The sequence below is a fragment of the Oryzias melastigma genome, linkage group LG5, assembly GCF_002922805.2.
Source record: "Oryzias melastigma strain HK-1 linkage group LG5, ASM292280v2, whole genome shotgun sequence".
Classification (NCBI taxonomy): domain Eukaryota; kingdom Metazoa; phylum Chordata; class Actinopteri; order Beloniformes; family Adrianichthyidae; genus Oryzias; species Oryzias melastigma.
In genome coordinates, this window is record NC_050516.1 from 3,653,773 (window position 1) to 3,677,522 (window position 23,750).

At 38.9% G+C, this 23,750-nt stretch overlaps 4 protein-coding genes across 6 annotated transcripts in view; 3 read left to right on the forward strand and 1 right to left on the reverse strand.

Moving 5' to 3' along the window:
- acot8 (acyl-CoA thioesterase 8) overlaps nucleotides 1-4,358 on the forward strand; it is a 5,100-nt gene extending 742 nt beyond the window's left edge. The window contains exons 2-6 of the mRNA XM_024269059.2: nucleotides 725-861; nucleotides 966-1,191; nucleotides 2,212-2,369; nucleotides 2,446-2,637; nucleotides 3,708-4,358. Of these exons, the coding sequence (XP_024124827.1) occupies nucleotides 725-861; nucleotides 966-1,191; nucleotides 2,212-2,369; nucleotides 2,446-2,637; nucleotides 3,708-3,826 (832 nt within the window). The 3' untranslated portion in view covers nucleotides 3,827-4,358. The remainder of the gene's footprint in view (nucleotides 1-724; nucleotides 862-965; nucleotides 1,192-2,211; nucleotides 2,370-2,445; nucleotides 2,638-3,707) is intronic.
- Nucleotides 4,359-5,093: 735 nt separating this feature from the next.
- On the forward strand, nucleotides 5,094-13,200 carry ift52 (intraflagellar transport 52 homolog (Chlamydomonas)). Of its 2 annotated transcripts, XM_024270923.2 has the most exons (14): nucleotides 5,096-5,300; nucleotides 5,557-5,713; nucleotides 7,131-7,218; nucleotides 7,293-7,422; nucleotides 7,502-7,577; nucleotides 8,847-8,918; nucleotides 9,013-9,139; nucleotides 10,157-10,240; nucleotides 10,333-10,401; nucleotides 10,477-10,631; nucleotides 10,705-10,792; nucleotides 10,876-10,984; nucleotides 12,260-12,402; nucleotides 12,480-13,200. In XM_024270923.2, exons 2-14 carry the CDS (start codon nucleotides 5,598-5,600, stop codon nucleotides 12,519-12,521), a joined length of 1,299 nt encoding a protein of 432 aa, XP_024126691.1. In that variant the 5' UTR covers nucleotides 5,096-5,300; nucleotides 5,557-5,597; the 3' UTR covers nucleotides 12,522-13,200. The 2 variants fall into 2 exon arrangements, with proteins under 2 accessions (XP_036067691.1, XP_024126691.1); XM_036211798.1 differs by having other exon boundaries at nucleotides 5,094-5,300; nucleotides 10,333-10,631.
- si:ch73-303b9.1 lies at nucleotides 12,533-13,345 on the reverse strand. Its single transcript, XM_036211799.1, has 2 exons — nucleotides 13,187-13,345; nucleotides 12,533-13,107 (listed from the first exon to the last, which is right to left on the reverse strand). Exons 1-2 carry the CDS (start codon nucleotides 13,209-13,211, stop codon nucleotides 12,635-12,637), a joined length of 498 nt encoding a protein of 165 aa, XP_036067692.1. The 5' UTR covers nucleotides 13,212-13,345; the 3' UTR covers nucleotides 12,533-12,634.
- A 1,956-nt stretch (nucleotides 13,346-15,301) lies between these two features.
- Nucleotides 15,302-21,915, forward strand: mybl2b (v-myb avian myeloblastosis viral oncogene homolog-like 2b). 2 transcript variants are annotated; one of them, XM_024271063.2, is made up of 15 exons: nucleotides 15,302-15,594; nucleotides 15,858-15,954; nucleotides 16,042-16,113; nucleotides 16,714-16,806; nucleotides 16,882-17,102; nucleotides 17,350-17,482; nucleotides 17,564-17,629; nucleotides 17,986-18,180; nucleotides 18,272-18,544; nucleotides 18,615-18,757; nucleotides 20,113-20,212; nucleotides 20,318-20,428; nucleotides 21,202-21,318; nucleotides 21,402-21,533; nucleotides 21,615-21,915. In XM_024271063.2, the coding sequence occupies exons 1-15, from the start codon at nucleotides 15,575-15,577 to the stop codon at nucleotides 21,741-21,743; spliced, it is 1,902 nt and encodes a 633-aa protein (XP_024126831.1). In that variant the 5' UTR covers nucleotides 15,302-15,574; the 3' UTR covers nucleotides 21,744-21,915. The 2 variants fall into 2 exon arrangements, with proteins under 2 accessions (XP_024126831.1, XP_024126830.1); XM_024271062.2 differs by having other exon boundaries at nucleotides 15,303-15,594; nucleotides 17,983-18,180.
- Nucleotides 21,916-23,750: the final 1,835 nt, after the last annotated feature.

Genomic DNA, 23,750 nt, shown 5'->3' on the forward strand with positions numbered 1-23,750 from the left:
TTGCTTACAGCTTGTTTCCTGTATTTGTCTTGCTGATAGCAACAAGAAAAATACTTTAACGTATTATCTAACTAACTAACTAACTAACTAACTAACTAACTAACTAATAAATGTATAAATAAATATAAATAAAAAAAAACATTTAAACTTAATAAATAAATAAATACATAGAAAATGAATAAAAATTAAAAAGAAAATAATACATGAAAAAAATAGAAAATGTAAAAATAGAAAATAAGTAATTAAATAAAGATATATAAATAAATACAAAATAAATACAAAATGGAAAGCAAAAACAGAAAATAAATACATAATGTAAAAATATATAAATAATTAAATATATAAAAAATACATAAATGGAAAGTTAAAAACAGAAAATAATTAAATGGTAAATTAATAAAGATTTAAAAAATGAATGAATGGACAGCATATAAGTAGAAAATATAAAATAGTAAATAAATTAATATAATGTTTAAAAAATAATATAAAATAAATAATAATATAAATACATAAGTGGTTAAAAAAAAAACCTAAAATAAATAAATAAATAAAAAGCATTGGTCACAATATGCCAGTATCTACTTTCCATCTATCGTTGTGTTGCTAAACAAAGAACAATGTCTCTTTCCCCTGAACACCATTACTGCAGATAAAAGGGATCACTGGTCTAATTATTTAGGAAGTCCTTGAGTTTTGTTTCAACGGTTTGTTTTTTCCTTTCCAGGGGAACACATCACTGGGTCCCCCGCACTCAGAGGCTGTTCGGAGGCCAAATCATTGGTCAGGCTCTGGTGGCTGCAGCCAAGTCTGTTGGCGAGAACCTGTACGCTCACTCCCTGCACTGCTACTTCGTACGAGCAGGTGACTCAATGATTAATCCTTTGTTTTGCTGTATCAGTATCTTATAATCTATTCATAATATTGCCTCTTTGCTTAGTTTTTTATGTTCTGGTTGTTTTTATCAGGGGACCCAAAGGTTCCGGTGCTGTACCAGGTGGACCGCACCAGAGATGGCCGCAGCTTCACCGTTCGCTCTGTGAAGGCCATCCAGCATGGCCAGCCTATACTGATCTGCCAGGCGTCCTTCCAGATGCTGCAGCCCAGCCCTCTGCAGCATCAGTTCAGCATGCCCGAGGTCCCTCAGCCGGAAGAGCTGCCCACCGTGGAGGAACTTATTCACCAATATCTTAGGTAAAATCCTCTAGTTTAGTCATTTGAGATCTTCCAAGGAGAAAGAAAATAAAATTATTTAACAAATTATTTGTAGCTTTTTTTTATTTTTTAAAGATAGGAAAGCTTTCCTGTCGTTTCTCTTGTGATTATGAAGTGATAGATCTAGTGGAGTTAAAAAAAAAATACAACAAAACAGGCTGCCAAATATTACTAAACATAACTAATATTTAATAAAAGCAGCTTTAAGCAGCACTCTTGCAAGAAAAAGAATAAATACAACTATTTACATATGTTTTAATGCAAAAATATTATAATTTTGTATATATTAGCTTAACTTTTGTTAGATTCATTTGGGTTCCTTTACAGTTATCTTTGCTAGCTTAAATTTCACACATAAATATTACAATAGTTCCACTCAAATGGCTAGCTTGTATAACTACTTTAGCTGTCAAGGAAATTCTTCTTTTCTTTATCTAATTTAGCATTGTTTCATTTTGCTAACCTGTCAAACATTTAGTTTAGCTACCTTTTAGCTAACATGTTAGCATACACTCAGCAATTTTAGCATCTCTAACCAGCTGTCTTTATGTAGATCAGCGTCTTCTTTTCTTTATGGAATTTAGCACTATTTAATTTTGCTAACCTGTCAAACATTAACTTCAGCTACCTTCTAGCTAACATGTTAGCATACACTCAGCATCTCCAACCAGCTGTCTTCATGTAGGTTAGCATCTTCCTTTTGTTAGCTAATTTAGCATGATGAGGTTTTTAGGTTTTTCCACTTTGTTGAGCATTATGAGCTAATTTCACCAGGTCCTAAGTTTTGTTTGATATGTAACTTTGCTTTTTAACATTTTTAGCATAACTTATTTGCTTTATCTCTCACCTGTTTTTACGTTTAAGTCTTTATTGTCAAATAATTTAGCATTTTTAGCTATATAAATGTTTCAAATTGTGCCTCTCTTACTTGCACTTCTATAACCTTGCGGTTCTGCTACTGTGGACCCTAGATTAGAACTCCTCTGAATGTTTTCACAGTAATTCAGACCTGACGGAAAGTGCGAAAGACGGGCTAAATAAGATTCTGGCGTCTGAGGTCCCCATCGAGATCAAACCCGTCAACCCGACGCTCTTCTACAGAATTACACCTGGAGAGCCAAGGCGTTATTTTTGGGGGCGCGCTCGGGGTTTTATTGGTAAAATACTAATAATCCACATTTGTAAAGCATTATTCAGTTTGTTTGTTGATCTGTTGCTGTGTTATTTATTTAGGTGAAGGTAACATGAAGCTGCACTGCTGCGTGGCTGCATACGTGTCCGACTTTGCTCTGCTGGGCACCGCCCTGCTGCCGTACTCCAAATACAAGGCCAGGTTCGCTGCCTCCCTGGATCACGCCATGTGGTTCCACAGCACCTTCCGGAGCGACGAGTGGATGCTGTATGAGTGTGAAAGCCCATGGGCAGGTGCGGCATGAGTTTCATCTCCTAAACTCCACATAACACCTGCCTGAGGGTAGAATTGAAGGCAGGAAATTAAAGATGGAGGCTTTATCTGAATTTCCTCACCACTTATTGTTAAAAATAAGGGAGTTTCCTGAATACTAAAAATACTGTTGGCCAGTGGAGGAACTGCAACACATGAGGGATGTGTTCACCAGGCAGCAACTTCAATTAAAAGATCATTTAAAATGTAGTGTTCCCTCATTTATCTTTGAATTACATTCTTAAAGTGAAATCTGCCAAGTAATCAACTTTATTTTTCATAATAATTTTGATGTTTTAATTCTCACTGCACACTTTAAGCACTATTCTCAGACAAATATTAAAATATTCACACTTTTTTTCTCTTTTGTTCAAACTCTCAAAGTTCAAACTGTGATAGAAAATAGTCCACTGATCTAGAATGAAATTGAAGTTCTGCTCTTTTTGTCAATTTGTCAAACTGAGCGCATTCTCTGGAAGAGACATGGCATGGAAGAGGGTGAGTGACAGCCAATCAGAATCCAGAACACAGTGCGAGCTAGCAAGACTGAACTGAAAGAAATCTGTGTAACAGTGAGAACACAAAATGTGATTTGATTTATTAAACAGGAAACCGGGCTGCACGGTGGCGCAGTGGTTAGCGCTCTTGCCTCACAGCGAGAAGGCCCCGGTTCGACTCCCGGCTGGGACCTTTCTGTGTGGAGTTTGCATGTTCTCCCCGTGCATGCGTGGGTTTTCACCGGGGACTCCGGCTTCCTCCCACCATCCAAAAACATGCTTCATAGGTGAATTGGTGACTCTAAATTACCCCTAGGTGTGAATGTGAGAGTGAATGTGTGTGTGATTGAGGCCCTGAGACAGACTGGAGACCTGTCCAGGGTGTACCCCGCCTTCACCCATCAGTAGCCGGGATAGGCTCGGGCACCCCCGCGACCCCGAAAGGGAAGAAGCGGTTAAGAAGATGGATGGATGGAAACAGGAAACCAATTAATATAACAAATTTTAAAAAAGAAGTGACTTTCCTCTTTAGTGGTTGCGTTTGTCCTCCTCAGGGAGCAGCAGAGGGCTGGTTCAAGGTCGACTGTGGAGAAGAGACGGCGTGCTGGCGGCCTCCTGCGCCCAGGAAGGAGTCCTGAGAGTCAAAGCAGTTACACAGACCAGCAAACTATAGGCGCATTACTCTGACATACATTTTTGTGCACATTTGCTTTGATGTAATTAATATCATTGTTGTTATGGAGAGCCTCAATAAAGACATTTGAAAGTGTAAAATAGAGAATTGCACTTTATATAAACTTAAATGTTGATGTCAAAGATGTTCTACATTCAGGATTTACATTTTCAGACAAAAAGGTGGACAAAAAACTAAATGATGCACAAAAAAACTTAGAAACTGAAGAAAAATAACAAACCTAAATGATACTAATGAAATGAATGTATAAAAATACTTCAAAAAAAGTTGTGAAAAGTTGAGGTTTGTTTAAATAGTAAATTTGAGCACTTTAGAGATTACTACTTATTTTATGACTCTAAAGGATGTATGGTAACGCGTAACACTGAAATTCACTTCATTTTTTTCATCTATCAGTATTGGGTTTTTTATTATAGAAAAGCTGAAGGTTTCTTTGTTTCTACACTGTTATTCTTACAAGATTGTGAATCTGTTTTGATATAATTGATGCAAATATTACTACTGAGATAATTTTGTAAAAACTGCATGTGACTCAATTTCTGTTTCTTAAATAGAAGTTGTAAAATTAGGTTTTATAAAATAAAAGCACTGATGAAACAGTTTTCTGTGTTTTATTATGCACTCCACTGAAGTTCTTGATGAAGAAAGTGTGTTACATGTCACTGTTGTTCATAATTTTGAGATTAAAGTCATATTAAAGTCATATTTCTGAAAAATGTAGTCTCACAGAAAGAAGGCCCCGGTTTAAATCCCGGCTGGGGGATCTGAAACAGAAACACCAAACTGGGGACTTTTCTGTGCGGAGTTTGCATGTTCTGCATGTGCATGGGTGGGTTTTCTCCCACCGTCCAAAAACATGCTTCGTAGGTTAATTAGTTACTCTGTTAGGTGTGAATGTAAGTGAGTGTGTGTGTGATTGAGGCCCTGCGACAGACTGGCGACCTGTCCATGGTGCATCCTGCCTTCGTCCATCAGTAGCCGAGTTAGGCTCTGGCACCCCATGACTCCAAAAGGGACAAAGCTGCCAAGAAGATCAGTGAATGAATGAATGAATGAAAGAACTAATTAATTAATTCTGAAACATGAATTCAGAATTTTAAGATATGACTTTAAGCCCAATGTTTGAAGGGAAATAGTCAAATTTTGGAGATCTGAATCAGGTTTTTGAGGGAAAATTCTGGGTAAAGTCCGAATTGCTTGTGATTTATCATTCTAATTTCATCTTGACTTGTACCGGCATTTTATTTTGAAAATCCGCTGCATCCACTTGGTTTCCATGCAGTTAGCGCCCTTAGTTACCACTGTTTTCTCACTACCCAGCGTTCTCAGATGGCCTTTTTGATACATTTGGATTTTTATCAAGGCAAAATAGACTTTATTCCATGATGGAAAGTAGTCCACGCGTCAAGGATCGAGTTTGAGTATTCTGATAAACGTACGAACTACCTAAAAGGTAAACTTGCTAACGTAAGCTAGCTATTGTTTTTAGCTAACCTTAGCTTTCACATATAAACCTATGTATTTTAGTGCTAACTGTAAAGTAAACATTATTTAATTTTTATTTGTTATTCTTGCGTTTTGTTTGTTTAAACCACTTGTACGCAGTAAGTTTAAGTGCTCATCACGTACCCTCTTGCTAGCTGGCTAAGCTAATAGCTAATAGTGAGTAACATTGTGATGTCTAACGTGGAGTTTACATGTTTTTCCAGGTGTTAAGAAACACTTCGAGAATCATTTTAAACAGCAAACAATGGAGAAAGATCAAAACTGTATAGTATTTAATGCGTCCAAACGGGAGCTGTTCACAAATAACAATGGATACAAGTCGGTGCAGAAGCGGCTACGAGCTCAGTGGAAAATCCTAAGGTGAGGCTTTGGTGTCAACATAAAGTAGAATATGGAAGACAGATAGAAGCTACAAATGGATCCCATTTCAGAAATGTTAATTTGACTTTCTACTGAAATGATTTGGTTTAAAATTGGACTGAAAGTGAGCAAAAAAAATTAAACAGTTAAAAAAAACATTAGAAAAAAACTTGGACTTGATGTTTATAACAATTTAAGGGAATTATTTATTTTATTTTATTTTATTTTGGTGTAAACAGTACACGGTACAGTACTAGAACAATACATATTGAAAAAAGGATATATAATGATGCTTGACTTATACAGATCAACATCCAAAAAAAGTTAATTTAGTGTTTGGTTACCCTTCAAAGACCCACTCCGATCATCTTTTGATCCATTTTTAAATTGTTCCCAGCACTTTTTTAACTATGATTTTGCTGTTTTAGCCAACACCAAAAAATTTGTGTAATTTTTTTTTTAGTACATATTTACATCACAGCGGCAGTAGATTGTTTGAAAATTGTCTCTGAGTTGTGAAAGAGACTGTTGGCGTGCAGGAACCCCGCCCCCTCTTCCCTTCCCAGTAAAGAAATAAAGAAATACTCAGAAATACAATTTTTTTAGCTAAATTTTCTTTATATATGTCCTTCGTCACCACAAAAATGCCACAAGAACACGTTAAAGAAATTAAAAACACAAGTTTCTGTGAAGTCTGTCTTTAAACCTCAAGATCAGCTAACTTTCTAAAACAAAAAAATCAGTTTCTCAAACTTAATTAAGTCTTTCTATTTATATGATAGTGGAACTGGTTGTTAAAGTAATTTTGCATTTTGTGGTACAAGCACCAAATCTGGCATGATTGTAGCCAAATCCTGTCTCAGAAAAGCACATTTGCCACAAGATTTTAAAATCGATATATATGCTAATATGAATAGTGGTATTATGTTGGTACACCTCAAGTTAAAAGACAGCTTTTTGTGCAGCTCACATTGTTGAGATTGATCCAATTGAATTTGTGTGTATGAATTGTCTATTTTAAAATAGCCTCCATTTTGGATTTTTCTTGTGGTAAATGAGCTTTTCTGAAAGAGTAGATCCGAGGGTAGATCCATTGCAAATCTGATGCTTGTGCGACAAAATACACGGTTTGTCTGGTAACCTGACCAGCTTTACTATGAGCCCCACTTCTTTTATACAAATATCAGAAAGTTAAAGTTTTCATTTCAATTGCATTTTTCCTCCTAAATTGCACCTCAAAGTGTTCCACAAGGACACAAACTGAAAGAAATCCTTTTGTAAATATATTTAAAAGGTATTTTTGTTTTATTGTCAGATTTCTTAAGTCCACTTAAAAACTTCAAATGTGATTACTTTCAGTTATCAGATTGTTGTCATATTGTGAAGTTCCTTCTAACCACATTTAGTGTCTTTCCAGCATAAAGGACGAACTCTCTGAGGAGAAGCTGAAAGGAGTCAAGCTGTGGGTTTCTGCAGGTCCCAGGGAGAAGTTCACAGCATCTGAGGTGAAGGATTAAAAAAACAATTGTTTAGAGTTAAAGGGAAAGGAAGTCTGACTTTTCTCTGGGATGTTCGACAGCTTGAGGTGCTGAAGCATTACCTGGATGGAGGAGGAAACATGCTGGTCATGCTGGGCGAAGGAGGAGAAATGAAGTACGATACCAACATAAACTTTCTCCTGGAGGAGTTTGGAGTATTCGTCAATAATGGTAAATGTTAAGCTGTCGGACAGTAAAAGTTGTATTTCATTCTTCAATAAACGCTAAATTCTGCTTTTCATCATTATAGACGCTGTGGTGAGGAATACGTACTACAAATACTTCCACCCAAAAGAGGCGCTCGTGTCCAACGGTGTGCTGAACAGGTCTGTACTGAGGAGGCATCACTGGATGGTCTCACTTAGACAAACTCCCAAATGTTTCGCTTTTGTCTGATCTGTCAAAACCATTGACTGTAAATGAGAACTGGACTGAGTGCCCCCTCATGTTCCAAACAGTAAGCTGGTTCCAAAAAGCCAAAATCCCATAGAATCCTATGGAGAAATAAACAGCTGTTACTCATTATAATGTCAGAATAAACATTCTTGCTCTAATATTTTTTTACATATTCTTGCTAACTTTCTTTTTTTTTTCCATATTTTTTTTCTATAATATAAGTTATCCAAGCTATAAACCAACCAATCAGATGGGTCAATAAAAGCATGCAGTCTCACATCCAAAGTTCTAAACGTTTGGCAGATTCTCCGCACTTTTGAGTGGTAGGGGTGTGGCCTTCCAACAAGCTCACTCCTGATTGGTGAGAGAGGTTACCATAGAAACAACCTATCACTGGTTACTGATGTCGTCTGCCTCCAACATGGCAACTAAATTGACTTCATTTGGTTGGAGCTGGAAGTAAGCCATTTTCTATGGATGACATCACACTCACTCGGTCCATTTCTCATATACAGTTTGTGGTCCAGTCGTTTTAGGGATAATATTTTTTGTTCTTTTTGATTTCTACCGAGGATGTTTAAGATTTTTAAATGATACCAAGGGGTGGGTCTCTTTTTTTTTTTTTTTAGTAGTCAGGAGGTTAACCAAGTCAACTGAGGCCTGCACTTTTTTCCATGTAGTTCTGCTTCTTTTATGACCTTCTAGATCAGGATTAGGTAAACTCCAGGGCTTGAGGACCGGTGTCTCTGCGTGTCCAGATATCTAAGGCCCACTCATGACTGATCACCTGGTTCAGGTGTGTCCAGCCTATTAGAACATGCCAATCCAGACGATGTTGGAAAACATGTTGGAATGTGGCCATTGAGGCCTGGAGTAGCTCTCTCTGTTCTCTCTGTTCTCTTGTTGTGTTTTTGAAGTCATTTCTATTGGTCACACCTGTGAAGGTTCTTCACTGGTCCAGCTCTCCTCCATGTGTGAACGCTGGCTCTTGCAATGCTTCAGTCCAAGAGCCACAGACCAAAGCATTTCATGACTTCCTCTCATTTCTTCTCAGTTTCTTTAGATGAAGGCTTCGTGTGATTCTTTTTTTAAGGTCTAAAATAGTAGTTTGGGCTTCATGTTGGAAGAAACTTTAATCTAAATATTATGATTTAGGGTAAGAATGCTTTTTGATGCTGATGCTTTTGCTTCTCGTTCAGAGAAATCAGTCGTGCGGCTGGAAAAGTGGTCACAGGAGTCCTCGAAGAGGAAAATGTTGGAAACAATTCACAGTAAATACATTTATAGTATTTTTTTTCCATCTTACAAAGCTATCTGGGTTTATTTTCCTACAATGACACAGAGCTCGTCTCTTCATTTATTCAGGGCTCTGACGTTTGTGTACCCGTATGGAGCCACTCTGAGCGTGATCAAACCCGCCGTCGCTGTTCTGTCGACGGGCTCCGTCTGCTTCCCGCTCCACAGGCCCGTCCTGGCCTTCTATCATGGAAAGGTCTGTGAGGTTTTACTGCAGGTTTACGCTCCGAGGCTTTTTCATCGATCAACAAATAAAAAATATAAAAATGTCACAGAAATGATGGACTTGTCTGTCTTTTCCAAAACCATAGTAACACTTTATGCTCACACAAATTCAGTGTTTTGCTCAAGGACACTTTGAGACGGCGAGGAAAGACCTTTCAGTCAGAGGTTGACCGCTCTACCATCTGCACCACAGACAGACAATTGTTGTGGTCACTATTTTTAATCTAATTGAGATTGAACAGGCTGCATAGTGGCGGAGTGGTTAGCACTCTTGCCTCACAGCAAGAAGTCGCTGGTTCAAATCCCAGTTGGGACTTTCTGTGTGGATTTTGCGTGTTCTCCCCGTGTGTTCGTGGGTTTTCTATTCATCACAGATCCACAACTTGAGGATCCAGAACCACATGTGGCTCCTTTACCTCTACCTGGTGGCATTTTGGGTTAAAAACAATTAAAAAGTTTTAGTTTTAGAAAGTACCTGTACGGTAAATAATCAGTTAAATAAAAATAAACTAACTCAAACTTTATTGAACTCATTCACAAACTTTTGAAGGACAGTATGTATCACTCCACGAGGCGCCAGACTTTGGTAGCCATGATTCCCCAACAATCCATCAATCTTTTAAAGTTGAACTTTAAAATTTTGACATATTTTTGAACACAATGTACCACTGAAAATATTAGGAATGAACTAACAAATTAAATAAAAAAACTAGCAAAAGAATGAAATGAAGAACAAACAAAAGAAATAAAGAACGAACTACATAACAAATGACTAAAACTAAAGAGCGAATGAACAAACAAAATAAAGATAAAAGAAGCAATGAAAGAAATAAAGAGTGAACAAAAACTAAAAAAACGAACAAAATACAGACCAAATGAGTGAAATTAAGAATGAATGAAAGAAATTATGATGGAACGAAATACAAGATTAAAGAGCAAACGAAATAAAGAAACGTTGCTAGTGACTGACGTGTCATTTGTCTCACAGGAGGCGGGTAAACTGGCCGTCTCCGGCTCCTGTCACATGTTCAGTGATCAGTACATTGACAAAGAGGAGAACAGTAAGATCCTGGTGAGTCCTGCTGACCACTGAGTGCATATTTCTGAGCAAAAGAGAAGATCACAGTAACAACAGTTTTGTGTTTCTGCCTCCTTTTATTCCAGGACGTCCTCCTTCAGTGGCTCATGAGTGACAACATTCACCTGAATCAGATCGACGCTGAAGATCCGGAGGTTTGGAGACGACTCGCCAGCAGGCCGTCAGAACCGATGGTCCCCAACGAGCTGATTTTCTTCTTCTTCACACAGATCTCCGATTACACCATGCTGCCCGACACCGCCCTGCTGTCTGAACAGCTCCGGGTCTGCTTGCAGGAGGGGGACGAGATTCCCCGAGACTTCACGTCCCTGTTCGACATGTCTCTGTTCAGTCTGTCCACAGACACTTTGCCTCAAGTCCTAAAGTGCGAACGACGACCTTCATCAGCTCCCCGCTGGCTTTGATCTAAGTTAACACGTTTGTTTGCTTTCTTTCAGCACCTATAAGCAGCTGAACGTCAAAAACGAGCCGCTTCAGCTGATCGCACCCCAGTTTGAAACGCCCCTGCCCCAGCTCCAGCCCGCTGTCAGTTTAGCTTTCATTACAAGAGAAAACAAGCACCTTTGAGTTGTTTTTTCTGAAACTTTTTTAAAAATTTTTCCTCTCAGGTTTTCCCGCCTGCCTTCAGCGACCTTCCTCCCCCCATGCTGGATCTGTTTGATCTGGATGAAGCGTTTTCGTCTGAGAAAGTGCGCCTGGCGCAGCTCACCAATAAATGTGAGACCTGGAGCCAAGAAACTCTACGATCAAAAAGTTGCAAAATCTAAACGCAAACATATTTGAAATCCCACTTTACCTTTTTCAAGTGGTCCTCTGATTGAGGTTTTTAGGCAAAATCAAAAACCTGTGTCGTTTTCTAGGACATAGTTTCTGCAGAGTGGTAGGAGTTCATTCGAAATTCACCTCTAAGTTGTGTGTGGGATTGTTGGTGTGGAGAAACCCCGCCCCTCTTCCCTTCTCCACTGATGAGAGCTTGGAGCACTACTCAGAATTTTTTAACTTCATTTTATTTATGAGAAAAATGCCACAACAACGTATTAAAAACAGTTTTCATCAGACTGTAATAGAAATCCAGTCTTTAACTTACAGCTGCACAAAGTTATCTGGCAGAAAAATTAGACATTTGATGAAAAGCAAAGATATTATAAGACTTCCCAGGTCGTGACTCATGCAAACACATGAAACACACTTCTGCACCTCTCAGTACAAAATGAAGTGAAATCTTAGAACGGCTTTGGAAATTTCACTGCAACTGTTGTGAAGTACGGTGGCCCTGAAGCACAAATCCCTTCAACCAGTCACAGCGCAAAAAGACAATCACATTTTTAAAAAAGCTTTAATAAAAAAAAAAAAGATTTTTTTTCCAGAATGCAAAAAAAAGCTAAATTATAAAAGATTTCAGGAAACAAAAGTAATTTTAAAAAAAATCAAAATATAAAAAAAAAAAATGAAATATAAGATAACCAGAAAACACTGATAATATGGGATACCACCAATTCAGTTATGTTTTTTTACCTTGTAACTGGAAGTTATTTGACAATGTGACATCTTCAGACAGAAGAGATTTCTTCATCTTTTGATCAATTTCCTGTTTCCCATAGTCCTTCATTTTTGATTTTACCATCTTTAGCCCCTTATTTTTTTAAACTGTCGTTTTCTAGGACAGTTTCAGCAGGGCGGCAGTAATTCATTAGAAATTCACCTCAGAGTTGTGGATGACCACTGTGCAGAGCAACCCCACCCCCCTTCCCATTGCTGAGAGCTTGGAGCCCACCAGCATATTTTCTACATCACAAATCTTTATTTGCTCCTCATCTACAACTGTTTGAATAAAGAAATGCTTAATTTTCCTACTTGGCTAAATGCCATAAGAACATTTTTTAAACACCAAAAATGTTTTTCTCGTGGGATTGGATCTTTAGATTTAAGTAAGGTTTTTTTGGGGTGAAAATTAGATTGCATTTACTCAAAGTTTTTTTTTTCTCTTCACAGGTACCGACAATGATCTGGAGTTTTACATTAGAAAGTGTGGAGAAATTCTTGGCATCACATCAAAACTGGGGAAACAGATGGATGCCAAACACATCATGGAGCATGTGTTTTTCCAAGTGGTCGATTTCAAAAAACTCAACCAGGTACATTTTTCCTAATTTCTTCAGAAATAAAATTGATTTATGAACAAACTGTAAAATTACTTTTTTTTTTTTTAAAGGAGCATGATGGAGACACAGAGCCCCGCCTGACTCCCCTTTAACAGCAGTTTTCTTTGAGGAGTGTCAGTGTAATGTTTATTATTCCTTTATTATGACAAATTTAAAAACACATTGTACTGCAGGTCAGAGGTCGCCCTTAAAGCCAGGTGTTGCTTCAGGTGGAAACTTCTGAGGCTGAATGATGAAGGTTCGGGCTCCGCGTTTGCTCCTGACACTCCACGCAGAACATGGGGCTGTTCTCCGCTTTAATCAGGGACACATCCCAGGAAACCTGCGACGCCGTCAGGTCTCCGTACGACTGGTCGAATCCAGTGACATTTTTGGGCTTCTGAAGGAGGATGTGAGGAGTGGAGATCTTCCCCAGGACAGGAACGCTCAGCTTATCACAGTCACCCGCCTCCTGAGTGTTGGGGCCGTGCGGCGGCAAACCCCGACAGGGGGAGACGATGTCAGAGAGGCAAAGCGACGCCAGCATGGACGCCTTGCTGTCAGACCAGTCAGCCGCTGGGTCGTAGGACACTTTTGATGTGGAGAGCTGCTCCAGAGACAGAGCAGCCAGTAGACTCTGTTCTCCAAAGAACTTCTTGTCAAAGTCAGACGGAGAGGAGCACTGAAAGCTCTTAAAATCTGGAGTAGAAGATGCTGCATCATTGTAGGAACAAGCGCTCAGGAGGAAGAGGGGAACACAAAAACCATAAAACCTTACCTTTTAAGACAAAAGTGCTCTCCATCCTGTCTGCAGATGTTCAGGACTAAAGTCTGCTGGGTTTTAACTTGTCTGGTAATTGGCCCAGCTGAACCCTGATTAGATGAACAGAAACTTCCTGCTGCACAGGAAGACTGATCCAGTCAGATTTTCTTAAGAAAATAAAAGACTTTCTTTTCTTAGCTATTTATATAAACCTGCATGTAATTACTGGTATGCAAAGTAATACTTCAAAATGAATTTTTAACCATAAGTAAATGTATTCCACCTAAATGAAAAACAGATTTTTATTTTTTTTTACTCTTTGAGTTTTTGTTTTGCTTCAAGTAAAACCTTTTTAAAGTGAAATTAAAACCACAAATAAACGTTAAAAATGAAATTAATTCCCTTCTAAGCCTAAGAAAAGGAAGACAAAGTAGAAGTAGAAATCTGTCTATGAGATCTCAAAATCTAGAAATTAGGAGATCCACTCAAGGGAAAAATAAGCTAAAAAAATGTACTTGGATTGAATTGATTAAATTTTTTTTACAACCAATAATAATTTTTGGTAAATTCTATTCAAATTATTTGTATTTTTTGAGTTTTGTGTACCAGATTGTAGTTTGCTTTAATTACAGTGACAAAGACTAGTGTAACAGGTAAAATTTAAAACTAGCAGTTATCCTAAAGCATAAATCTAAAATTTTCTATTTGAAAATGTAAAAAAAAAACTGTCTGATAGACCAATTGTGCCTTCTCTGAAGTATATATATATATATATAATGCATTTAATGTCTTATGAACATTTCTTAAATCAAGGAAATTGAATTTTACTGAGCCTTAAATCAAGTTTCTCTATTGTCATGACGATGGAGCAAAAGGATTTTTGACTCATTTTAATAATATTTTTCTTATTAAGATCCTAGTTCTTAATGAGACAAAACATTTTGAGAAAAGCTTGGAAAAGAAAAACAATTTAAAACTGGGTCAAATGGTATCTTGAATGTCTACAAACAAAGTTTGAAATCTTTGTAGGCTGTTAGCAATGTTTATGAAGCAGCTGTAAATATCTGAGAAATGTTTGTTTTAGGATCTTAAAGATCGAACTATTAACAAATCATATTTTAGCTTTTAACAAGAGTGCAAATGTAGTTTTTAAATATTTATGTATCAAAACATTCTTCTTAATCGTAATAAAAAGTTTTTGTATATTTATCTGCCTATTTTTAGTTTACACCTATTAGTAAAACTTTTGTATTGTTTTCTTTGTTTATTTTTGACTGGTTCATTTAAACCCAGATTTTTTTTAAATAAAAAAACGTTTTTGTTTATTTGTTTTATATGGCATTTTCAGCAGAATTTTCCTTTTTTAAGAAAATGAATTAAAATGAAAAAAAAATGTCAAGCTTAAATTTTGTAATTCAAATATTCCAGAGTTAAATCCACACATTTCTTTATTTATTTATTCATTTTCTGGATTGTCATTCCAATTGTTTTCATTACACAATGACAATTTCATCAGCCAGTTTTTCCTTTTGCCCTTGTTTTTAAAATTCCTTTTGTGATTTTAATACTTCCTTTAGGACAGGGGTATTCAAATCCAGGCCTCGAGGGCCGGTGTCCTACATGTTTTTCAACCAACCTTCCATTGAAGCTCCTTATTGGCTGCTAATTTCCAGGATCAGGTATGTTTAGCCAATAAGGAGCTTCAATGGAAGGTTGGTTGGAAAACATGTAGGACACCGGCCCTCGAGGCCTGGATTTGAATACCCCTGCTTTAGGATAATGCATCTTTGCTATATTGTTTTTAATTATATTTTTGTAAATCAGTCTGTTCTGAAACAGAATAACTCCTTTAAAGTATTTTTAATGAAACCTACATGGGAAAAAGTACATAAATGCATAAAGGCCTCAGGTGCTTAAGGAAGACAATATTGTACAAAAGTTGTAAATTTTATTTTAGGCAAAACATGCATTTTTAAATTGCATTGTGTGTACTTCTTCTTAAAGTTTTATATAGTTTTTTATTCTTGCAAATCTTTATTTCTGCATCTTATCAAATAATATATTAATGAAGCCACACATTGCATTTATTTTATGGTGATTTTATTTTGAAGGGGATCCATAGATTTCTTCGACGCTTCTGCGCAGATCTACGGAGCACCTACGTCACACGAGAGTCAGCATTAGGGAGAAGGGCGCGAGATAGAAATTGCGGCGCGCGGACAAAGCTCGCGCCTAGCTGTCGCTGCGGTTCTCCGTCTGTTTGTTTCTTTTTTAAACTGTAGTCGAGATTCCTCCACCAGAACCGGACATCCCGCAGCGACCCGGCCGTGTCACCCACAGGTTTTTGCCGTAAACACCTGCAGTTAGCCCTTGAAGTCCACGTCTGACCCAAAACAGAGGGAAATGTCATCGTGGCTGCGCGGGTGAGATTCACATATTTTTTTAGATCTTTTTTTGGTTTTATGTTGAATCGGTTGATTTCTGCTGCGATCGGTTTGCGCGGACTCGCCACTGCCGCGCTTTTCCGGACTTGGCTCCAAAACTGCGACCAAAGTTGCTGCCGGTAGTTTTCCAGGTCACTGCTTCCTGTCAGTGAAGTGGAGCCGCAATCCCGCGGATCCGGTCTGTCCTCGGCGCCTTCGGGTCGAATCTCAGAATCTCAACCTCTGTGTGTTTGTCCCGTCAGGGAGGACGTGGAGGAGGCCGCGCATCCGGACACGGACTCCGATCTGACGGAGTTCAGGGATGGAGGGAAAGTAAAGGTCAGATGGACGCAGGAGGAGGTGAGCGTTCATCCCGGGGCCTGTACCTCCAGTAGCCTTCGTGGTTCCACAGCGACTGTCGTGATTGTTGTTTGTTTGTTTTCGCAGGACGACAAGCTCAAAAATCTGGTTCAAAAATTGGGGATAAATGACTGGAAACGAATCTGCAGCCACCTCCCAGTAGGTGTAATGAACGTTGAACTGTCTGATCCTCGCTTGGTGCACTGCAAGACATTTACTCATTAAATTCATGAAATCTTACTGTTATACAGGGGCGGAGCTACAGGGGGGCAGAGGGGACCCCACAGCATAAGCTTTGCCCTGTAATTGTTTATCAAAAATAATAAATAAAATAAAAATAACTAAATAAAATTAGAATAAAATGACGTGTTGCCACCATTCAAAAGCCCCCCTCAACCCCCAGTTAAAATGTGCTAGCTCCACCACTGCTGTTATAATCTGTTACAGTGAAATTATTCATTTTTGCAATTTTCCACCACCTTTATGGAGCCAGAAACTGCTATTAAACATTATATAGGGTTTCATACTTTTATTTTTATCATAAATTTCAACAATTTATGTCTTTTAAACCTACTAGATATATTTCTTTTTAGATGATATTTACTAGGGGTGTGTATAGATCCATTTCACGGTGACGTCACACAAAATATACTTTTTGCAAGTACTCTTTTGGTAACAACGATGTCAAAATGAGTATGGAATTGACAGGGAACACAGATTTACTTTATTCCAATCCTGACGCTTGTTTTGTTGGTCCAGAACCACTCGGAAAACCAGTGCCAGCACCGCTGGTTTAAGGTTCTGGACCCCGAGCTGGTTAAAGGTCCGTGGACTAAAGAGGAAGACGAGAAGGTAAGCTACTGTTCAATAGCAAGTCTGGATCTGTTTGGACGTTGTTGAAGTCTTTATGTCCTTTGAATCCTGTAGGTTATAGAGCTGGTGGGTCTCTATGGCAACAAACAGTGGGCGCTGGTGGCAAAGCATCTCAAGGGCAGACTGGGGAAGCAGTGCCGGGAGCGCTGGCACAACCACCTCAATCCCAACGTGAAGAAGTCGTCGTGGACGCCCGACGAGGATCTGATCATCTACAAGGCTCACTGCCTGCTGGGAAACCGCTGGGCTGAGATTGCCAAGCTGCTCCCTGGAAGGTTCTTGACTCTTTAATAATCATCACAAACTCTTTGACCTACTATAACTATAACCTATAACTATAACCTACTATAACTCATATCAATGTCAAAAAGCTGATTCTGAAGTAGAGAAAAGCAACTTTGTGCCAATATGCAACATTTTAGTGTTTTGTTAATTGCATAAACGATTGACAAGTTTTGGTACTTGAATGTCAACAATGTGTTTGGAAACTTCAAAGCATTCGTGTTGTTTATGTGGTACCAGGACGGACAACGCGGTGAAGAACCACTGGAACTCCACCATCAAGCGCAAGTTGGAGATGGGCTTCTACGCCGGCGAAGTGTGGCGAGCCAACGAGCTGGAAGACATGATGGCTCGTATCGGTAAAGACGTGCCGGTGGGTGACGATCTCCTCAAAGGCTTGTTTTCGATTGGTTGTTTCCAATCAATTGAAGGTTTTGTTTGCATAACCACGCAGACTACGGCCAGCTGCTCCCAGGAAGTTCTGGAGACGGAGGAGGAGCAGAAACCTCAAAGCGGATTGGTGAGCGGCCGATCAAATCCGTTCGTGACCCTTTCACTGAAAACTGGTATTGGTGCTGTATTAAAAACGCAAATTTTGGTGCTTTGTGGCTCATGTAGGAACATGTGAAAACATGCAGATACGCAGTGCACACCTAATGTTCTGATTATTAAATAAAATATATTTTACCATTTTATTAAAGTGAAAGGTGTATTCATATCTAAATAAAGTGTTCTCTGGGGCAGAATCTTGGTGAATTATTGACTACTACCGCGGAATATATCAGGATATTTATCCTATCATGATGCGTATCGTATCACCAGACTCTAACCAATACCCACCCCAGTCTAAACTCATCTGTGATGTTTACACAGCAGCTGCAGGAAGTGTTGGCCTCCGCTGCGGAGAACACGGGAGAAACCAAACCACTAAACCCCGCCCCCTCGCCCAAAGACAGCCTGAGCCCCAAAACGGATGGAGAACTGAGCTGCGGCAGCTGGGTGGTGGATGGTTCCGGTTTCCTCTCCCCCACGGGCCCGGCTCTGAAGGAGGTTTTGGACCTGGTGGACGGGGTAAGATTAGATGTTTGTAAATTCTCCCTCAAGTACTTGAGATTGCTTGGTTTGAGAGGAAAGAATAAAGCAAGGAAACGTCTTCTTTAAGGACCTGGACAGATGGTGCAACCTGACGGAGTTCCACCTTCCAGAGGACAGTCCCAGTCCAGAGCGGCACCAGTTCCGCCTGGAGGGCAGCGCTCTGCAGGAGCTGAGCAAAGGCAGCAAAGGGGAGCTCATCCCCATCTCCCCAGGAGGGATCACGCCGCCCTCCATCCTGACCTGCCGCAACCGGAGGCGGGTGGCCCTGTCTCCTGACACCAGCAGCTCCATGACGCCCAAAAGCACCCCCGTCAAGCACCTGCCGTTTTCTCCCTCTCAAGTAAACCTCGACTCACCCAAAAGTCTTTTTTTTTTTTTGTTTCCCTGTTTAACAAAGTCTGTCCTTCCAGTTCCTGAACATGTGGACGAAGCAGGACACTCACGACCTGGAGAACCCCTCCCTCACGTCCACACCGGTGTGTAGCCAGAAGGCCACCGTCACCACGCCGCTGCAGCGCGAGAAGACGCCGCTCATGCAGAAAGAAAACTCTCTGTGAGTCTGTTTGGTAACACGTTTTTTTGTAGAGTTGATTTATTGGACGTTGGAGTCGGAGTGTGCAGCAGCAGCTGACCTTATACCTTTAAGCTTCGTTCAGATCTTCCTCGGCAACGTCCATTCTTCCAATGAAAAGTCTATGTAAACAAACGTTTTGGGCTTACCGTTCATGTGTCGCTACGGGAGTTTCTACGACCATTTTCGGACTCTCGTACTGACCGCGTGTCCACTGAACGCATGTTGAAGTTAAACCAGGTTAAATTTTGACCAATCAAAGACTTGAAATATTTTTTATTATTTATAAAACAATTTTCACGCCCAAATTATTAGACTGTCGCAATACGAGAAAGAAATATCACTGAGGTGGCATAAGACCGCTCAGTTGAAAATGTTTCATCCTCCCCCGTAAATCGGCAGCAGTGGAATAATCCGCCAACAGCAGGTTGTCACGCAGAGAGACTCTTTCAAGTGTTTGAAAAGAGGTGTGAAAAAACAAAAAATTCTTGCTACGCTTCTAAAAGTGCAAGAAGAAAAACAAAACGGGAAAAAGAAAATTAGAATCAAAGGAACTTAAAAAGAAGATAAAGAAAGTCAATAATAAGAAGAGGAGAAAGGCAAAAATAGGGGCAGAAAATTGTTAATTAGATCAAATAAAATAAAAAAAATTCTTGTTGATGTCACCTGTTTTGTTTCATCATTGAAAAATGTTTGTGTCTTTTGCCTTCTTAAGTAAAACCTGACAAATTAAAGAAATTACAGATGTTTTGCCCAGGGTACGTATTTTTAAAAAGAAATGATGAATACAACCACAGCAGAGGCCCCCATCTTAAAGTCCGCCCCGGGCCCCCAAACTACCAGGTCCACCACTGTGTGTATGTGGGATGAGTCACATTCACCAATACATGTTTTTGGGTTGTCTGGGCTGTGGAGGCTTGAAGCAAAAAAATTGTTCTTGATTTATTAGGGGAGTCTGTATTGTTTAGGTTCCTGGAGTTGTTTCCATTTAATAGAATAAAAGGGTAAAAAATGGAGACACTAAAGTGGAGAATCCTTAGAAGAAGATTCTGATTTTGGTGGAAATCATCACTCATATGGTGCTCACACTGGGGTGTTGCTACTCAATACTTGCGCATGTCCGCCACCAAGGTTTGGTGCAAAATATCAAAGGAGGGGAAATTTTGTGTATCGTTTTTAGATTTTTTTTATATTGAATTGGTCGCTTGAACGTGTGTTGCTGAGGGCAATGCAAATGTAGCTTCAAAGTGACAATATAGCTTGAATATCTATATAGTTATATGAAAGTTAAATTACCTTTTTGTGACTCCATGTTTATTTGTGTTGTTGTTGTTTAGGTTTGTTACCCCAAACCACAAGTCTGAGCTCTGCTCGACTCCACGGACTCCAACGCCGTTCAAAAATGCTCTGGAGAAGTACGGACCTCTGCAGCCACTGGTGGGACCAGAACTTTGATTCTTTTTTTTTTTCTTTTTCTTTTTTTTATTGAAAACGTCTGTTTTTCCTAAGAGTTTTTTTGTTTGTTTTTGCTGTCCTTTTTAGCCTCAAACTCCAAACCTGGAAGACGACATCAACGAGGTCATCCTGAGGGACTCTGGGATGGAGCTGGTTGTCGTACGTTCAACTCCGCCGGAGCAGAAACGCAAAATGACGGTAAAAATAATCAAAACATTCATGCTTACATTTGTTTTAGCAATGATTTCCTTTTGAAAACACAAACTTCTGAAAACAGTCTATTTTAAAATTATTGTATCACTTTTAGATTTTTTATCAGGGAATAATTGTAACCTGGTTTATTTTATAAACATAATCCCGTTAGTTGCATCTATAAGTTTAAACTCATCAAATTTTTATCTATCACCTCCTAACTCCTCGAGCATCATTGGGAAGGTAGTTGCAAAATTCACAGTTGTAGATTTTAATGGCGTTAGCATAGCTGTTTCTCAAGCATAATTTACCATGAGTCATTGGGTCAAGCTGAACGAAACACTATGACACACAATATAAATATTAGGAATCTGGGTTTGATTGACAAAAATCCTCCGTTGTCAAGGAAATCCAAAAATTTACTTTTGCCGATTCTTCTAAAAATAACACGGACATTTTCATCAACCCCAGGGGACCAAAAAATAAAATAGTTGTTATGAAATAAAGCCATCAGAAAAGCTGCCATTTTGGGAAAAAAAAAATATATTCCCCTCATGAATTTCCCCTGTGAGCAGAATGGCAGAGGTGGCGGAGGAGGGGTGTTTTTAGCAGCTGCTCAGCCAGTGGGGCAGGGTCATAGCTCACAACTTTAATTTAGTAATTTATTATTTTTTCGGTTTTGCTAAATTTAAATGGTCAAACTTTGGTGAGCTGACAGAAATACACAAAATGAAGCTTCTGTAAAAGTTTCCCTTTGCCTCTTCGATCCTTTCCCTCAGCATCGGCCCCCCATGAAGAAAGTGCGGAAATCTCTGGCTCTGGATGTCATGGACTGCCAGCTGACACACTCATCTAAACGCAAGTCTGCGAGGGCCGACGCCAAGCTCTGCATGAAGGTGAAGCATGCGTGCATTTGTCATGTCACCGCGCAGGTCCAGCCAGTGCTCACTCTTTGATCTTGCTTCTGGTTTGTCCTCAGGAAGAACCCGTTCTCGTCTCTCTGAACTCCTCGTCGTTCTGCAGCAAACGGCGCGAGAACATCCTGGATCAGGGCTTCCTGCTGGGCCCCAGCGACAGCGCCATATTTCCCTCCTCAGCGCCGCCTGCTCCTGTAAGTCCTCACTTTTAAACTTAAAAAAAAAAAAAAAATAATAATAATCATGAATCATTTGATGCCATTTTTCTCCTCCAGATGTCCAAAGAGTGGGAGAAGGTTGTTTGTGGACAGACTAAAGACCAGCTCATCATGACGGAGAAAGCCAGGCGCTACCTTCGCTCCCTGAAGACTCATCCGCCCAACCGGGCCCTGATCCTGTCCTGACCCTCCAGAACACTTTCCTGTTTTATGGTGCTCTGATTGTAGTGGAGAAAACGGTGTAGGGTTAGTAATAAAAAAAGAATAATAACATAATCAGTCTACAGCCTTTTGGCTCCGCTGACAGAACAGTCACCAGCTTCTCCTCACTTCTCACTGAAGCCAATTTAGTGTTTTGCGAAAAAGAATCTGAATGTTTACAAAAAAATCAGGGGTAAAAACTTGATAAAATCTGTGGTTTTCAGGTATTATGAGTCTGGAGGTCATTTAGTTCAGCAGAACTGTCTTTACTCTAGTGACTGTAGAGTTCCCTCAGATCTGTCTACATAGGGCTGACTTGTTCTTGTTTCAATTGATGTCACTGTAACAATGTTTTATAGAGTCATCTGTAAATATTCTGTGTATTTTATATGAGAAAACAACAGTAATATGTTCAATGAAAATAAATACGTCAAAAACTAACTTGTGGACTTCATAGAATTGCTTAAACTCTATATTTTGTTTCCAAATCTTTACATGGAATTGTATCTTTATTTTATTATTATAATTGCAAGAATGTGATCCGATTTTCTCTGACAGAAGAGTTTTGAATGAGCTGCAGCTTTCAGTTTAGTTTTGGAAAAGCCATCAATAGAACAAAGCTCAAATATGATTCTCTAGATTTCATCAGACTGTGTAACCTTGCAGGTTTGAATTTTTTTAATTGCTTTGATGTTTTTAAGGTCTCAACGTGAGCCCTAAGACGCAGGTTTGAGTGTCTTCTAACCGGTTCCTTAAAGACCCAATCGGATCATCTAGATCTATTTTCATAGCGTTCCCAGTGGTCTTTTATTTCGATTATGCCATAATATAAAAACCTGTGTTGTTCTCTAGGACATAGTTTCATACAGAGGAGCAATTCACCTCTGAGTTGTGTACTGGACAGTCTACTGCCAGAAAAATCCCTCAAAATGTTAAAAACATACCAAAAAAGCATTTTCTTTGAAGAAGGGCTTTAAGAATTTGACTCTTTTCTTACCTTTGTGGTGATTTGGTGGCAAATCCATAAAGCTGATTGTCATCTGCATAACTGATACGATTTATGTTCCATTAGTTCACGTGATCTGACCCAGAAACATCATATATGAGTTAAACAGCAGAGGTCCAAGAACTGAGCCCAGGGGCACTCTGCGTGAAATTGAGATTATTAGACTGAATAACATCAATAGAAAAAAAAACATAATTCTTGTGATTACAATTACATCTGTTCCATCTGTAAACTTGCTGAATCCATTTGCATGGGGTTGCTGGAGCCCATCTCATCTATTATTGGGCCAAGGTTACAACCAGAGCAAGTTGCCTGTCTGTCACCAAGGCCCCTTTTAATCTAAATTTGATCCCACCCACTTCAAGACACCGTCTACAATAGGGGTCAGAGCCAGAGCTAATCTGAACCCCTTTAGGTCTTCTACACACTGTACTGTTCTTTAAAGGCTGATGCAAACCTGTACAAGACACTTTTTGGGTTAAAAAAAAATTGTGCCATCACACAAAAACGCTTTTCCAATTATCTGTTCAGTAGATGGAAATTTAAACAGAAAAATTGCAAGGACACTGGACTGAAATTACATAAAGGACAAATGTGCATCCTGATTTTATAAAGGATATATTAGAGCTAAACATTTAGACTTACATTCAAAGTAAAACAAACACCACAGTAAAAAATTATTTAATGTAGTTGCACACACTGATTGAGAACATGCAATGGTTATATACATTCAGTATTTGAAATTGAATTATCTTAAATAATAAAACAAAAACATTATTTAATTAAACTCTTTAAGTTGTGAAGGGGTTCATAATAGAAAATAAAATAATACTGAGTCCAGTTTAACTTGCTTTAACGTCATGAGATGACAGACACAATTCCATAAGGAAATATTTTATTTTAAATATTTACTATTTTCAAAGGCACAACAAAGAAATATCATCCCCACTTTTATATACTTATAAAAAATCAAGAGTAAGGTTAAA

Bases quoted from the DNA above. Each gene is read 5' to 3' on its own strand.
- mybl2b (XM_024271062.2), top strand. From the start codon at position 15,575: ATGTCATCGTGGCTGCGCGG. The intron at 17,630-17,982 runs GTGAGCGGCCGA...ATGTTTACACAG, and splicing joins AGAAACCTCAAAGCGGATTG to CAGCTGCAGGAAGTGTTGGC. The intron at 21,534-21,614 runs GTAAGTCCTCAC...TTTCTCCTCCAG, and splicing joins CCTCAGCGCCGCCTGCTCCT to ATGTCCAAAGAGTGGGAGAA.
- si:ch73-303b9.1 (XM_036211799.1), bottom strand. From the start codon at position 13,211: ATGGAGAGCACTTTTGTCTTAAAAG. The intron at 13,108-13,186 runs GTAAGGTTTTAT...CTTCTACTCCAG, and splicing joins GAGCACTTTTGTCTTAAAAG to ATTTTAAGAGCTTTCAGTGC.
- ift52 (XM_036211798.1), top strand. From the start codon at position 5,598: ATGGAGAAAGATCAAAACTGTATAGTATTTAATGCGTCCAAACGGGAG. The intron at 5,714-7,130 runs GTGAGGCTTTGG...GTGTCTTTCCAG, and splicing joins GCTCAGTGGAAAATCCTAAG to CATAAAGGACGAACTCTCTG. The intron at 10,985-12,259 runs GTGAGACCTGGA...TTCTCTTCACAG, and splicing joins GGCGCAGCTCACCAATAAAT to GTACCGACAATGATCTGGAG.